This window comes from Bombyx mori, chromosome 12, assembly GCF_030269925.1.
Source record: "Bombyx mori chromosome 12, ASM3026992v2".
In the NCBI taxonomy this organism is placed as follows: Eukaryota; Metazoa; Arthropoda; class Insecta; order Lepidoptera; family Bombycidae; genus Bombyx; species Bombyx mori.
The window spans coordinates 8,400,755-8,418,772 of NC_085118.1; the positions used below are offsets into that span (position 1 = coordinate 8,400,755).

The 18,018-nt window shown below is 35.9% G+C and overlaps 1 protein-coding gene across 1 annotated transcript; it reads right to left on the reverse strand.

The window, feature by feature from the left end:
* Positions 1–127: 127 nt before the first annotated feature.
* Positions 128–13,590, reverse strand: Xdh2 (xanthine dehydrogenase 2). The gene is given in 8 exon segments (NM_001043868.2): positions 128–248; positions 2,289–2,456; positions 2,911–3,715; positions 4,613–4,950; positions 5,026–5,334; positions 5,410–7,519; positions 8,718–8,872; positions 13,358–13,590. Coding segments are annotated over 8 exon segments (4,008 nt in total). The 5' UTR covers positions 13,430–13,590; the 3' UTR covers positions 128–197.
* Between the last annotated feature and the right edge of the window lie 4,428 nt (positions 13,591–18,018).

Genomic DNA, 18,018 nt, shown 5'->3' on the forward strand with positions numbered 1-18,018 from the left:
GATGCGATGAACATACATTGCAGAGATAAAAATGAATAAGCGATAAAGATATTAAATATAAAAAGTCACAAAGTTACACACAGTACCAACTGAACTTGTGTACTCTAGAAGAAAAAACAACATATTTGTTTTTGTTCTTCAATAAAAAACAACATTAATAGTTATAGAACATATATATTTATTTGAAGAATTTGAGTCTAGGCAATTACATTCCACGGAACTCCAATACGTTTTACAGTTGGCTTAACCTGAAAGTAAAATAAATTTTATCAGTTATTTGACATACCCCACGGTGAACCCCATAAATTTGTAATTCAGAAAGAATTAAAGACATGTCATTATATTATTCGTAATTCCGTTAATACGTAAAATAATCAACCAGGGACTGAGTGACCCATTGCCGTATTTATTTGAGCATATTATTATGTACTCGTCGTTACCCGGTTCATGTCATATACAATGATAAGAGTATCCTATGTGTTAATCCAAGTTATATTACATTTAACACATATTGCATAGATAAAAATGAGCAAGCGATAAAGATATCAAATACAAAAAGTCACAAAGTCAAGAATTATATAGGTATATTTTTCATAACTTCACTCAGTCGTGTTTGCAAGATACAAACTTACAAATTTTCACAGTTATAATATCAAGATGGTATTGTTAAGATAATATTCACACATCAATTTCATAAAATTTGCAGCGATTACGAATAAAATAAATAAATAATGTATTTGGGTACTAAGGCGGTAATCACGGTTAGTGGATATAAATCACAAAAGATAATTGATAGTCGTTATGTCCTTAAAGGATAAGACGCTCGGTGCAGTCGTATCAAGCGATGCAACGGTTTTCAAATCCCGAAGGCAGGTTTCTTTTCCTACCTAAGCTGGTAAACCTAGAATGCTATGCCAGCTGAGATCACGGGGCTTTAACCTAAGGTCGTTGCTAACACTAGCTCTAACGAGAGCAGTGCTTCGCAGAATATACCACCGAATCGGAATCGCGACCCTCTGAGAAGATCCGGCGAGAAACTCACTGGGCTGTGTCTATGGGTTAATTGACTCGTCGAGCCCTTCGTTGCAAGCGACGGGTTTGGCGAGGACGGTGAGCAGTGCTTGAGGTACCTAAAAACACCGATAATGGATCGGGAGGATCCGTAATGACGTATTTAGGGCAAAACACGGTCTAATGAACGTGGCCACTGTCGCTTAGTGTTAAGTGATTCGTAGCTCATAGAAATCACAATGTGAATGTCCTCGCTCACCTTGAGACATGAGCTCGAGGCCGTATAGGATTTATGTAGAATAAATCATCGGATCCTACAAATCGGATCGGATGACTTTGCGGTAGGAAAAGCTAAAATATGCTCCTGCAAACTCACCCCATCACCAGTATTTTTTTTACAGCACACATTTTTTACTTTATTTTACTTTGGCTTAATTTTATTACACAATACCTTTCATGTTTTAAGTGGGTTTTACGAATTGAAATATGAAAATTTATACCTGCCTGCATGGAAAGATAACGATATCCAAGTTATTATAATAATTAACTATCTTTGTTTGATCCGCTTATAAACAACGTGGATAGGTCAAATAGGTAAAATCCGGTTTCATTTGCGTAACAATTCGGAATGTGAATGTGACAACGGTCCTACAAGATGCGGTGATTCTTGATAATAAAATCTATACACTTTTTTCGAGTTCGATTACATCAAATGTACAATTACATTTAAGCACAATAAAATTAAATAAATAGTATAATTATACGAACGGGCTAACCAAAAAAGGATAACTAAGTTGTTAGTTTATATGTCGAAGTGAGAGCAAGAGTTACACCAACGAAATCTGTTTTACCTACTATAAGACATTGTCAAGAATTTCCGTGAATTCTATAATTTAACGAAAATGTAAAGCCGCACTAGAATGTTCTCATCACATTTAATTAGTCAGGGTGAGGAATGCGGAGGATGGAGTCACCTGCGCTTTAGGAACCCTTGATAGGGGACCTACACGAAGGTCGTAAGTCCGCTGGCGTCCTTCGTATAAATTCCTCTCTCTACAATACGATAGACCGAGCACCCGCAAGGTAAGTTCGTCTTAAAAATACACAAAACGCGACAGTAAAAATCTGCTATTTACTGATGGTAGGACATATTATAAGCGATCACGGGAGGACAACCACCCTCCTTATTTCTGCCGCGAAATACCCAAGAGAATAAACCTACCGAATCCGTGAATCAAAGAACAATAATAAAAAAATCACTCTAAATTTATGACTACCTGCAGAGTGATGTCGTCTTCACATGACATTCGAATACGTTCACAAGTCGCAGGTGCATCCAGTTCGAATTCCACGGGCACCCCACTGTCCGAGCGAGCGGCCATTATTGCTTCTTTGATGGCGAAGAATACTGAAGCAGCTAAGAACAGTGGTGGCTCCCCGATGGCCTGGAAATAAAGCACAATTGAAACATGAATTAACACAAAAATAAACATTGTAATTTTGGGCGTTTTTTGTATCACACTTTTTTTGTTAATACAAAAAATGTTAATATATAAAAGTTTGTTAAAACATAAAAAACATTGTTAGTACATACAAATGCTCTGCTAATTCAGAGCATTTTGCTGATATTGATTAAGGTAAGTTCTACTTGATCCAGTATTGAAAATTAATACGAACTACAGGAGGATTGCTTCTTGATCTTCGGCAGTGAGTCACGAAGGACTAATTGTAATACCGACTATTTTAGACTATGGTCTCGTATAACATATACTTTATCAGGTACCTATTTAAAGTATTCCTCAAAAAGAAAATTTAAATAAATTGACAGACTAACAATTAGTTTTTTCTTCATAAAGTTATTAACTTCTAACAATAAGTACCATTACGTTAAGTACCTACCTTAGAAGAATATACTGCACGTGGGTTTGGAGCACCTTTCAGCAGCGAAACATTGAATTCTTTCGGTATATCGGACAAAGTAGGTATCTTATAAGTACCAGGGCCACGAGAAAGTGTTTCTCCGTTTGCCGAAAAAACAACTTCTTCCATAGTAAGAAAGCCATATCCTTGCATAAACGCCCCTTCAATTTGTCCAATGTCGATTGCAGGGTTTATACTCTCGCCCACGTCCATAACGATATCGGTTCTTAGTACCTCGTGATCTCCGGTCAAACAATCTATTATCACCTCAGAGCACGCCACTCCATATGTGAAATACTCAAATAATCTACCGCTGTTCGTATTTCTGTTATATTCTATTTTTGGAGCAGAGTAAAAACCAGTTGCAAATAAACACACTCGATCTACATACGCTTCAGAAACCCAGTCTTCCCATTTACCATTGGGGTCCTTAGTTTTGTATGGCTTTAATCTTTGATTCAAAGTATTGCACGCATTTAGAACCGCCATTCCGTATAGGTCAGAGCTCATACTCGCTGCAGTGGCTGTACTGTTTGGTATTTTGTCGGTAGCAGCTTCACTAATGTGAATTCGGCTCTGTTCTATTTCTAATGCTTTAGATGCAATCTGTATCATCTTAGTGAAGAGACCTTGTCCCATTTCTATGCCCCCGATGGAAAGCAAAACTGCACCATCATTATACACTAGAAGTAACGCACCGGCTTGCATTAAGACGTCTGTTTGGAAAGATATCCCATATTTTGTTGGGACCAAAGCAATACCTTTCTTTTTCCATCTGTTAGATCTGTTTGAGAAAAAAGGGTTTTAAAATTCGTTTCTAAAAATTTTATTGGATTTACCCTGTTAAGAAAGTATTAAAAGTTCAGAGAAAAGATAATTATTTTATTATAAGCTAGCGACCCAGCCTCGTTTCGTTTCGGAACTGTAATTTATTATTAATCTTATTGAATATTCTTTTATTCATATCTGATTCTGACAGTTACAAACACAATAAAAAAAGAACGTAACAAACAAAAAATCTAATCTTTCCTCTTCTTATATTAATGGATCACTATTTTGGCGATTATGGCTTACAAATAAAAGATAGAAAGGTGCTGTCACGGACTTTTTTGTAGGACTATTTGAGATAAACATTTCTCTTTTACATTATACTCGCATACGTGTAACTCCAACGGTTTTTGCGGCGCACGCAAAAATAGTTCGCAGATGGCAGATTTTTTTCCTTCTTACGTAACATTTATGTTTATATTTTGGGTAAATCACATTATATTTTTATAAATTTTAGCCTATATGTTATTCTGATTAGATTCGATCTTAGTGTCATATTTATTTATATCGAATCCACAGCCCAAAAAATTAGTTTCAAGCTTTTAGCTCTGAAAATGACGATACTTCCATACAACGTTTCATCCCCCTCTTTCAACCTTTTTACAACCATTAAAAAGTAGCACTTAAAAGCATTTATAAGCATTAAAGCATTAAAAAGTAGCCTATGTCCTTTCTCAGGCTCTAGACTAGCTGTGTACCAAATTTTATTTAAATCGGCTCAGTAGTTTAGGCGTGAAAGCGCGACAGACAATCAGAGTTACTTTCGCATTTATAATATTAAGTGTGGATAAAATATAGATAACCATCACAATTTCTTGAAATAAAAAAATATAATTGAAGTTTATCATCCAACCTGTTAAAATCATTAACGGCTTTTTTCCTGGCTATATATCTCGAAGAGTCAATACATTGATTCCAACATCTAGACAAAGTGCAATAAGTAAGAAGTTGATTATAATATGTCACAGATCCTTCTTTGTAAATGTTCACTTCAACGATTTCTTCATAACTTTTTCCTAACGTCGAAGCTATTTGTCTTATCATAGACTCTGCTGCCAGCATCACTTGTGGAGCTCCAAATCCTCTAAAGGCTGTATTGGATGGTAAATTAGTCTTACAGACATATGCGTTGATTTTAATGTTTGGTATAGAATAGCAATTATCTACATGGAATGTCGATCTTTCTATCAACTGAAATGCAATAAAAATTAATTTAAATAACAAGTGTCTGTCTTGTTTCTAAGCATTCCAATAACGTATACTTACAGCACAAGATAAATCCATTGAAAACCCTCCGTTCGCAAATACATCAAAAACAGCACCGGAAATTTTACCATTCTCGTCAAAAGCTACTTTGTATTTTGTCAAAAATGGATGTCGGTATCCTGACATTTGAATATCTTCATCTCGATCTAGAACAGATCTAACTGGCTTCTTGAGTATATATGCAGCGATAGCAACAGGTAATGCAAGGCTAGATGATCTGGTTTCTTTTCCGCCAAAGCCACCTCCAATCCTTTTGACTTTTGCTATAACTTTGTGCTGAGGTATACCGAGTGTATGCGACACGAATGACTGAAAATTTAAACAGTTAAGAAAATAAATAAAAATACGAACAAAACTTAAATTGATAATATGAAATGCACTTACAGCTATTTCGCTTGGACTTTGTGAACTACATATGATCTCCAGTTCGTCTTCTTTTCTAATGGCGTACGCTGAAATGGTCTCTAGATAAAAGTGTTCTTGTGCGCCACTTCTCTGTTTTCCTTCAACTGTGAATTTCGTTTTTGAAAACACTTCATCAACGTTACCTTGGCTTAAAGTTTGAGGGTAGTTTTCAAAATACGAATTGTGTTCAATTGCATCTTCTAGTGTGACTATTACTGGTTGAAGACGTTCGTATGTTATTGAAACTAAATCTCTAGCCTTTTTCGCAACTATTTCAGAGGTTGCAACTATAGCACCAACAATACAAGATCGACTCGTCACGTATGTGCTACAAAATATTTCCTCATCTTTGATTATAGAACCCCATATGTTGCGATCAACTTCTAAATCTTTAGCACAAAAGAATGCTACAACACCAGGTATCGACAGAGCAGCAGTAGTATCAATAGATTTTATTTTAGCATGTGACTCAGAACTTAAAACCAGAGTTAAAAATAGTTCTCCATCGATGCGCGGTAAATCATCACAATAAATAGCTTCTCCAGTAGCGTGTTTCATAGCAGATGCATGTGGCAATGGCTTCCCAAGTGCATCAACTTCACCGCTATTACGTATCTCAAAATATTGAGAGCTACTCGGCTCTCCTCTAGTTTCATCGCCACAACTTAATTTAGGTGGCCTTGTTGAGCTTTCTCCGTTTGATATATCTAATTTATCTTTGACGTTTAAATAGAACTTAAAGAATAAACTCAGACACAATGACTTTCTATACTCAGCCATTCCTCCAGGAACTGAAAATTCCAAGTTAAATTCTTCACATAAAGAGTGAAAAACGGTCGATAGGGTTTCATGATTCCAATGTTTACCCAGGAGCATCTTTGAAGATTTCGAAGCCAAAAGTGTGGTTGGTCCCATACCACCATAACACAATTTAGATTTTATAACTTTATTACCTTCGAATTGTACATTAAATGCAGCAGTAACAATGGATATGTCATCATCCCTTCTCCGAGCCTGTTTATAGGATTTAAAATATTGATCGTTAGTTGAAAATGGTAACTTAATGGAAATAACAACTTCATCATCTTCTAATATTGTCTTTCGGTAGCCTTTAAAGAAATTTTCATCGATTGTTATTTGCCTGCTCCCATTCGTAGTGCTATAAACATTAAGTACTGCACTACAAGCCATTAATATTGGGTTCAAGTCAGAAATAGGGCTTGCCGTTACAATGTTTCCTGTGAGTGAGGCTACATTCCTTACTTGACTGCCGGCGAACCAGTGTAACATAGCATTAACAGCTTTAAATATTTTACTTTTTGAAGGATGTTCAACAATGAAAGATTTCAAAAATATTTGTAGCTCTGTTAATGTCACGGCAGCACCAACTAAAATACCATCATTTTCAATACTACAATAATTCACTTCTCCAATAATAGTAGGCGAGATCAATACAGGATAGAATTTCTTTTTAAATTTCATTTCCACACCTATTTCTGTATTGCCCACAACTACTTTACTATCAGGAATCCTTGATTTTACTAAAACCAATTCTTTTAAATTTCGTGGTCTTAGCCAAATCACATTTTCACCTCTAAATACAAGATATGATGTACTATATTCATTCTCCAATTTTAGTTCGGGCGGGAATATTGGTTCTTGTGTTGGATCATACGGCCGAAAAGCCGAAGGATCAAATAAAATATCATGTTCGGTTTCCTTTTTAATTCGACAACAATTCTCTCCCATCTTACACATATTTCCCCCCGTACTGTAAACGTTTTCCCAACCCTCCATAAATGTTTTGAATCCTTCTATAATAGGCCTATATCCCGTGCATCTACATAAATTGCCTTGTAAAGCACCCTCAATATCTTCATATGCTATTTTGTTGTTGTTTCTGAGCAAAGCATACATAGACATGACTATTCCGGGTGTGCAAAAGCCGCATTGTGATCCGTGAGATTTTGCAATTCTCTCTTGGACAGGATGTAATCGATCTTGTGTGGAACCGATACCTTCTACGGTTGTGACTGCTAACCCATGCATTGCACATACAGATATCAGGCACGCATTAACCGCGATGTGACTGAATTCTTGATATAAGTAATTAAAGTTTTGAGACAATACATATTTGTTAAATATAACAATTTAAAGTCATATTTTCATGACTGTACTAGAGAGGTGTGTATTTTTGTACAGGAGTAGGTGTGGGGTTCGATCTTAATACCGAGATGATCGAAAATGGATGTAGTTCTAGTGGTACTTAGATGGTCTACTTGGCGTCACATCTTAATTTACTCAGACCTAATTTATTAACAGATATAGAAATAATGATGTACTCGTTCGTGCACTGGCGACTCATATAGCAGAAATTACCAAAAATTAAGAATTCGCAAATTTATTTTCAGTGCGTTATGTCTTCGTTATAAAAGTAATGTGGTCAGAACTGATAACATCAATTACGGCATGCCTATGCCATCATAAACGTAACCACATAGGACTGAAGATAGAGACACGTGGAGAGTATTTGTGCTACGGGTAACGAGATAACAGTCATCAAACTAGACTCGTCCTTCAAAACTAAAGATGCCGACTCAGAAGAAAAACAGAGAGAGAGAGAGAGAGAGAGAGAGTATTATTTATTGAACACCAACAAAATGAGCAATGTGAAACATTAAATACAAAAAAAGTACAATTGGTGGTCTTATCGCTAAGAGCGATCTCGAGCGAAAAACAGTAACAGAAATACATAGAAATCGTTTGTGAAAACGGGGTTGTCACGTGTTTACTTAGTACCCTAATGACGAATCGGGGACATGAACCACGGTACAGTCGAATAGAGAATCCTGGGTGTCTTATTAGGTATGAACTCTTTATTAATCTGAAGATCTGAGATGTTAACACAACCCAGTTTGTGGCGAAGTTGAAAAATAAAGTTAACTTTTGAATTTTCCATATATATCATCCCACAATGAAGTCAGCATCAAAGATGTCACACCAATTTACTCAGTAGTAATAATAATAATAATCCCGGGACAGCGTAGCTGTTCGGATAGCCTACTTTCAAGTTTAAATTTGGTTATTGATTTTCATCAAAAGCCGTATACATATCTCACCTTACCAAGTTAATCATAACACATACAACATTCTTGTGACAATTTTTTTTTCTTTTAAGCTGGACAATATTATGATGATAAAAAATCTTTATCTCTCCCCTCATATGTGACACTAAGAGCGGTTTCCGCCCGTTCCTTTTATGTCCCATGTGTATTTTTAAAGGATACTTTATCCGATCTTCATTTTTTAAGTATTTCGAAACCATGACGGTACAAGCGCCGCAGCCGCCTTCTCCACATCCATATTTAGTGCCGGTCAACTTTAATTTTTTCCTTAAATAGAAGAGTAACGTCCATTCCGGATCAGGATTAGATTCCAGGACCTGAAAAATAAAAAAATATTGTATATTACAACGTTTGAGAAAGAAAAAAAACAGCGATGCTTAAAGAATCTTGACAGGCGACGGCTTAACTGTGCCCCTTAATCCATTGCCGGTGTCTATGGGCGACAGTAACCGCTCAATATCAGGTGGACCGTACGCTTGTTTGCTTTCGAACGCAATTAAATAAAATTCTGTTGTATGTACTATGGCTTGGGTTTGCGCCTGTTAGCACGAACATTATTACCTACTACTAGTTTACTTCCTACCAGGTAAACAAGGAATCATTCCCGAAATCGAATACAGGTGGCAGTATTGATCGCTCTTGGATCAATCTTGAATGTAGACTAAATAGATAGAACAAGGTAATAACAAACAAATCGCTAATGCTAAATCCAGGTTCGATATCGAAAGAATGCTCAAAAATAAAGATCAACCATCAAAAATTAAGTAACTGACACAGGCAAGGTCATGGTATACTTAATTAACCATTATTACATAATTAACAATTAGCTATTTATAATTGAAAGATATGTTCTGAGAAGAATGTTCTGAGGAAACGAACAGTTTGGCATTCGTAGACTTCGTAGAATACAAATTTTTTTTTTTTTTGCTTAGATGAGTGGACGATCTCACAGCCCACCTGGTGTTAAGTGGTTACTGGAGCCCATAGACATCTACAACGTAAATGCGCCACCCACCTTGAGATATAAGTTCTAAGGTCTCAATTATAGTTACAACGGCTGCCCCACCCTTCAAACCGAAACGCATTACTGCTTCACGGCAGAAATAGGCAGGGCGGTGGTACCTACCCGTGCGGACTCACAAGAGGTCCTACCATCAGTAATTACGCAAATTATAATTTTGCGGGTTTCATTTTTATTACACGATGTTATTCCTTCACCGTGGAAATCAGTCGTGAACATTTGTTGAGTACGTATTTCATTAGAAAAATTGGTACCCGCCTGCGGGATCCGAACACCGGTGCATCGCTCAACACGAATGCACCGGAAGTCTTATCCGTTAGGCCACGACGACTTTTAAAAAAATCACCTATAGCAAAGATATTTTTTTATAAACACATTACAAAATTGACCTTCTAATCTAGATAGTAACTATACAGACAATGACCGAGCTTTGCTCGGTTTTTTTTTTGATAAGTGGCTTAACAACGCCATCTGCTGAAATAGCTTTAGTGTTATTGTGTCTTTAAAGCAGTTAGTTGAAATTATGAAAAATAGTATTATTATTCGCCAATAGATGTCGGGAAGTTGATTATCAATAAATTTGATTATTGAAAACACAATAAAACAACATTTTCTGAAAATAAATCGTAGCTAGATCGATTTATCGCCCCCGAAATCCCCTGTATACTAAATTTTATAAAAATCGTTGGAGCCGTTTCCGAGATTCAGATTATATTTATATATGCAAGAATTGCTCGTTTAAAGGTATAATATATATTTTTTTTTTTATTGCCCTTCTAGGCAGACGAGCATACGGCCCACCTGATGGTGACTGGTTTCCATCGATCATGGACATCAGCAATGCCAGAGGCAAAGCCAAGCCGCTGCCTACAGTAACATTAGTAGGTAACTACTTATAGGATCATAAGAACTTCAACAATTTACAAAATTATATTATATTTGAGCACTCGTAGTATAATAACAGTTTATAAAACAATAAATACTTAGTGCCTTATTACATAGTTCATTAATTTGCAATTTAAATTGAATTACTGGGTGATGAACATCAAATAGTAAAAAACAATTCAACATTTTCAACATATTTCATTTTTGTATGCCATTAACTAAAGACCTCATTTGCTATGAAGACAAGAGCTTGCTGCTACCGTGGCATTACTCAGAGAAACCGGTTAATGTATGAATGTAGGTACTTTCATGTCTATTCGTGATACCCTCAATACAAAATGCGATGACGCACTATTTATATTATACTCGTATTGAGGGATGCGGCCGTGTCTATGTCAAGTTCTCTTTATACCACTCACGAAAAACTTCCACATCGGAGGAAAAATGTAATAAATATCAAGATACTAAATTTCCCCGAAGAGAGACATTCAATTTGAAGGTTGATGCAGAGATAATGCAAGAACCGTGGACCTCGACCACATGTTTCAATGAGAGTGACGTCAATCAGTGTTGTGTCCATAATCTCTCAATACCAGAATCTGATGGACCTTAAACTTTTTTTTACTATCATTAAAAAGTAAATATATTGTTTTTTAAATAAAAAAATGTAAATTATAAAGTATGTAGATCACAACGAAAGGCCTGGGTTCAGGTAAACGAAACTTTAATGGAACCTAAGAATTACAAATAAAATGCGGGTAAAATCACTGAGTAGGTATACTATTACTGTGATGTATGTGTTGCCAAAAAACGCATTAATCTTTAAATACCTGGGTGGCCGGAGCTACCCGCCATCTTTAAGGGATACCAAAATTTGATTACTTTTTCAAGTGGCTTTAATTACAGAGGGATTATGTTGTTGTCTGAGTTTTCGATATTTATCTTAAATAAATATAATGTTGATTATTTTTAATAGTTTTTTTTATTATTTTACTTAATAAATATAGTCATAATATCGAAAACAAAAAAATGGCCGGGGCTACCCCCCTCTCCCCTACGTCGATTTTTTTTATTTTTATTTTTAAGTCAGTCATGTCTTCGACCTTCATGTCACAAAGTAGGTGTCGGATTATTTATTAATTTTTTTGTTTACATTTTGGCAATCTGCTCATACTGTAACTATTTATAATATCGATTTATTTAACCGCTTAAAGCCAGGTAACAAGTTCTTAATTAAAAATTATGTATTTACATAATATGTTGTAATCAATGTTCAAAGCATTTTTAATCGTGTCCGCAGTATCAAATAATTAAAAAAAAAGTTTTTATTGCACAATACAACTAGTATCATTTTTATCTCAACGAATAAACTTGCTCATTAGATAAAAAAAAACAATTACATAATGAGTTTTATAAGCTGCCTATTACGCAAGTTTTTTTTTAATTAAAGAAGGCAGTTGAATAATACAACAAGGTCAATGCCCCCCCCCCCCCTTCTATACCGTAAATAGGTACATAGATACAACCATTCTGCCTATTATTTGTTTCGACTCGATGATTCTGCTACGAATAGTTGTTATAAATTTTAAACTTTCTTCTTTTTCTCCACCACATCCCAATAGTTGGGGTTGGCACAGCGAATTTTTCTATTCCATTCTCTTCTATCAACCGTCATCTCAACACTCACTCCTCTCTCTCTCGTATCGTCATTCATACACTCCATCCATGTCTTCTTGGGTCGACCTCTTCCCCACTACCTTGCACTACCGACTAATACATTTTAAACCTAGACTTTACGAATGCTGGCTTTTACGTTAAGTTGGCTCATAGGCTCCAGTAACAACTAACACAAAGTGACCAGATGTCTCATTTTAAGAATTCAAACACCCTTTACATATTCGGGTAGGTATTTATAAACTTATATCATGAAAACGAAAGCCTACGATAATACCTAACAACATTAATAGATATGATTTTATAAGGGAAATTTTAATTAAAATGTTCCCGTCTGTGGAGTGTCAAGGTGTCCTATTTCGTCATTTTCTACATAAGTCATCAAAAACTAGTTGATCAACGACTCATTAACGATCGATTGCAATTGCATAATTACCTCCAAAAATCCAATTATCAAAAAACACTAGTTGAATTTTTATTTTTTTATGGCTTAGATGTTTGAACGAGCTCACAGCCCATCTGGTGTTAAGTAGTTAGTGGAGCCCATAGACATTTACAACGTAAATGCGCCACCCACCTTGAGATATAAGTTCTAAAGTCTCAAGTATAGTCACAACGGCTGCCCTTCAAACCGAAACGCATTACTGCTTCACGGCAGAAATAGGCAGGGCGGTGGGGTACCATGGGGTACCTACTTAATACGTTTTGGATATTACAAATCACACAAGTGATTATTATTATTATGTCTTTACCGATTTTAATCTATAAATAAAGTTATCATAATCATCGTAATTAAAGCTACCGAGTATGCAATAGCAATACATTATTTTTAACATAAATGAGAAAAAACAATAAAAAACATAATCAATTTTAATGCGATTTTTTAATCGAAAAAAAATCGAATTTAAAAATAAATAAACTTATACTAAATACCACGACTAACGGCCTCAAACCATTTTAAAGTGTTATGACTGTCGGAAATACACATACGAGAAAACAATAACATCAAGACCACGAATGCCAAGTCTCACAGATACTAGCTTAGAGCTGGAATCGAATCCAGGCCTCGTAGTATAGTAGATATTATATACTTGAAACGATCAATCCAATAGGTAATAATAATAAAAAATTGAAATACATTAATAGATAAAAATACCTCTGCATCACAAAAATTCCCAGTTTCACCTATTATTTATAATTGTAATAAGAATAAACTACTCACTTTTTTTCCATTAACAAAAAACACTAAAGCCGTTTCAGCGTTTCGGGGCACAACTTCATTTATCGCATCCATCGCAATATTTTGAAAAGAACGACACTTCTAGTAAGTAATATTAGCATCTACGTAGGAATTTTTCGAAAAGATATTTAATATGAATACTTAATTGCGTCTATACCGAATGAACACATCAAGATCACTGTCAGACAACGTGTATAATCTGTAGTGCTGCTGCGGGAGTCTAGGAATTTGAATGGCAATACTTAAACGGCTGAACGACGAATCACGAGACATCGCATCTTAAGCCGCGTACAGACATGGCGAGGCGTGTGTCGCGAATGGTTTGTCTCGCATGCCCCGGGCTGTATGGACGTGTGCTCACAGCGAGCATTCGCGTCATACGAATAGGCCGCAGCTGCAATCAGCACATCTCGCCAGGTAGGAGCCATTTTTCTACTGACGAACACCGTGCGTGGTGGTTTGCGTGCTCAGCTTGAGCATGTATCGTTCGGGTCGAACCATTCACGACATACGCCTCACGATGTCTGTACGCGGCTTTACGAATACACCGGATATCCTTAATTTCTATAGCTTAAAAGAATTGTATTACATTCGAGGTATTTTATCAATATCATTTATTTTGACCCTTTCAATTTAAAGGAAAGTGTGTCAATAATGCAACATCTAGTTAACAACAACCTTGTTAGCCTGTTATATACATACGTAATATCTTAATAATTATATTATCAGAAACACATTTTCACATTTCTTTTATTGCTTAGATGGGTGAACAAACTTACGACCATCTGTGTAGTGGTTCTCAGAGCCCATAGGCATCACCAATACAAATGCCCCCACTCACCTTGAGATATGAGTTCTATAGTACAGCAGCCACACCTCCCTTCAAACCGTAACGGATTACTGCTTCCTACCCCCGCGGGGTGATAAGATACCCTTCGACCAAAAACGTTATCTGTGTGCTTAGTGCGAGTTTTTGAACGTTCTCGATAGGGTAAAAGTTATCTCATATTTGTATGGAATGGGATCGTTTGCCGTTAGGGGCGCTGTTCCAACTGCATACAAAATTGCGTTAACTCTTACGCTATCGAGAACGTTAAAAAACTCGCACTAAGCACACTGATGCTGATCTAAATAAAATAAAATGTTTTTTTTTTAATTAAAAAACCAATACACCAATCGGCGCGAGTTTTGTGCTCTCGACAAAAGAGTGGGGCGCCGTCTGCTCAGCGTACACATAGGGTAAATGGTTCACTCATGTATTTAATAAAAAAAATTATAATTAAATTAACTTCGTTCAATTTGAGATTTTAAAATGTATTAGTAATTTTATAATAGTTTTGCCCGTGGTTTCGCTCGTAGTCAGAAATAACCCCATTTAGGTATGTGCTTATATTGTTATAATCATACTAGAACATATCTCTATATATAAAAATGAATTGCTGTTCGTTAGTGTCGCTAAAACTCGAGAACGGCTGAACCGATTTTGGTCTTGAATTATTTGTGGAAGTCCAGAGAAGGTTTAAAAGGTATTTATTACTAGTAGGTACTAGGAATGAAATAAACATAACAATTTTGTTTTTCTTTTGATGTGTCCCCGTCGTTCTTTTATTTATCTATTGAGGCACTACGAAGTCTGCCGTACAGCTGGTATGAAATAAATAAATAAATTGTTAAGCACTTCATTCTATGTGATACACTATCCATCAAATCTTAATTATGATCTTCGATAAATTCTACAGTCAAGGGTAGTTTTCCAATTACAGAGCATAAAGCGACTCAGTGACGCACAATGCCGAATTATGCTGAAGCTTAATTGGAACGTGAATTAGTTTTCAAATGCATCAGCAGAGTGCGCTAAGTTAGCACCGTTTTAATTAACATTGATTATTTCTAAGAAACTATGACGAAACGAAAGCCTTACAATTTTTTTCAACATTAAATAATATTATGAACGATAATATAAACAAAATTTCAATCAATGCCAACTTAAATAAAAATCACTTGTCAATTTTCTGTCACCGAGTCGGTATCGATTGCACGCATCACGCGAGAGCAGTACTTTTGAGAGTGCTCGATTGTGCGAAGCGTTGCTGTAGTTGGAACATTCAACGTTGAGCATTATGCCGCATAATGCGCTCTTGTGCTGTAATTGGAAACTACCAAGGTGTCTACCACATGATCAATTTTAATATAGTGCTCTTATATTTTATTCACTTTTTGGCACAGTTTATTCCAATCAGTGGCAGCCATCGAATTGACTTTTTATTTGATCAGGTCGGTCACAGCTTTAAAGCTCCAACTAACGTTGTTGCTGCTAACGTAAAAGTACAGATAGCTTACTGTTAGTTAAAAATTGAAAATCATTTAATTGATGTTATTTTTTATTTTATCAGTATTATTGGCTACTTTACTACCTAGCACAGTATCTAATCATATTTTCATTTTGAGAATAACGTTTAAAATAGTACATCATTAGAATATTATAATAATACTAATTTGATAAACACAAAAAACAATATAAATTAAATGAGGTTGATAAAAAAAATTTGTGACTAATAAAAAAAGAGGAATGTATAGTTTGCTGCAGTGATGCGCCTGCACAACACAGAACCAATCACAACTCACGGCATGTGACGCGCCACGGAAAGATCCAATCACGTAATCAGCATGGCCGCTGCGACCTGCCCCCATGTTTCGTTCCCCCAAACAGACCCAAAAATGAACTTCTGCGCATGACAAGGTCACAGCTCGAGACTAGTGCCGATTACTAACTATATCTAAAATCACACCCGAAAAAATATATTATTTTAAACACTAGTAAATTACTATACAACTCGACCAAGCTAAGTTTGCATCTCGCTGGAATGCGGCGCTCCGCCCGCTTCCCCGCTCACCTTCCCGCAATCGCCCTATCGCGTCTGTACGGTTAGCATCTTTGTCGCCGACACGCGTCATACGAGTTTTCGTCTCCCTATCCGTTGATTTGAAATTTTTTAATTGTTCTTGTTAGGTTTTTTGTTGAAGTTTAGTTATATTAATGGACTATTTTTGTTAAGTTTTTGTTGAAATGTTGTTACTGAACGCTTAACGTTAAATTTTTTTTACTTCGAAAGGATTGTTTTGAGCACTAAAAATGAAAGGAAAAGTATACACAGTGAAGGGACAAACATAATCCTGAAAAGGAAACATAAAAGAAAGTTATTACTGAGCAATTGGGATACAAATTTAAAAGGTGCAAGAATGCCCGGGTGGTCTTAATATAAAAACTTAATACAAAAAAATATTCTAATGTACCTATGTATAATATATTGTTAAAAACAATAAATGCAAAGTAAAATCTAACAAACATATGTTTATATTTTTAAAGTCATAGCGAATCCTTTTTTCAGACCATACCTAAGCGGCAGTGTGACGTAATCGATGCGAGGTGCAAACTTAGCTTGGTCGAGCTGAAACTATATTTATATAACCATCCGCTCAAATATAACTTGAGATAAATAAACGTTCCATATATTTATTCCTGGATGGTTTGATACAGCATGCTGCCAATTTATTTAATGCTGTCATGCATTTCTCTTTAGATAGGGACAACGGTTATACAACACAACTGAGAATTCGATCTCACGTCCAAAGCTGTGGATGCCGGCAGGCGTTAACGTTGTGATGTTTATAGACTCTGATACCCACTTAACATCAGAAGCCAAGTGGGCCGAAGACTCATGTAACAATGTATGCAATAAAAAAATATTCAACGGCTCTAAGCTATGATTTTCTTTTTGTATGCCGTATTTAGTATGCTATATATTTAGTATTCTTTTATATACTTCTTATTAGTATGCCGAAAATAACACGTTCAACACAACAACAAGAACAATCCAGCTCCGTATATCAAATTGTATTGTCTCCGCCTAGAAACCGAATCCCGTAGTTCGTCAACAGCATCACTCACTGCGTTCGTAATCGCTCTCATACCTATTCATAATTTCACATAGGTTTCCTGTAGCTTCAATTAAAAGAACTGTGCCTTCGTAAAGTGTTCTTGGAACCTTCTAAATTGAGAAAACACTAAGAAGATCCGGCGAGAAAACCAGTGGGCTGTCTCAGTGGGTTCATTTTCACACCGACTCCTTCGTCGTATTCAAGGGGTTCGATGAGAACGGTGTCCAGTGCTTGGAAAGCCTTAAGCACCGCTATTGGAACGGAAGGATCCGAAGTGACGTTTTTAAACGATGGCGACTGTTTACCATTTGCAACTAATGAGAATCAACAGATGTTTCATAGTTGGGAACGAATATTTCTTCAATATTGCATGCATAAAGAAGTACAAATTATAGAATTCAGAAAATACAAACTATTATTTATGGTCACGGAATAGATAAATAAGGTTGGAATGGTAATCTAGGCGGGGCAAGCGTGCCACAGTTATGATTCTACAAACATAACTCGACCGATTCTTTCATTCACCGCGTTTAGTCCGCTTCGGACTACTTGGGCGAACAGATCTCCGCTTTATAATGCCGTGTTGTGCAATTATAACTTGTAAAACAAAAAGTCAGACCTCAAGTATAGAGCGAGGAGATATATCTTTCGATCGGTAAGTCGAAATTACCATTTAATTACAATAGTATTTGTCTAAAACATAA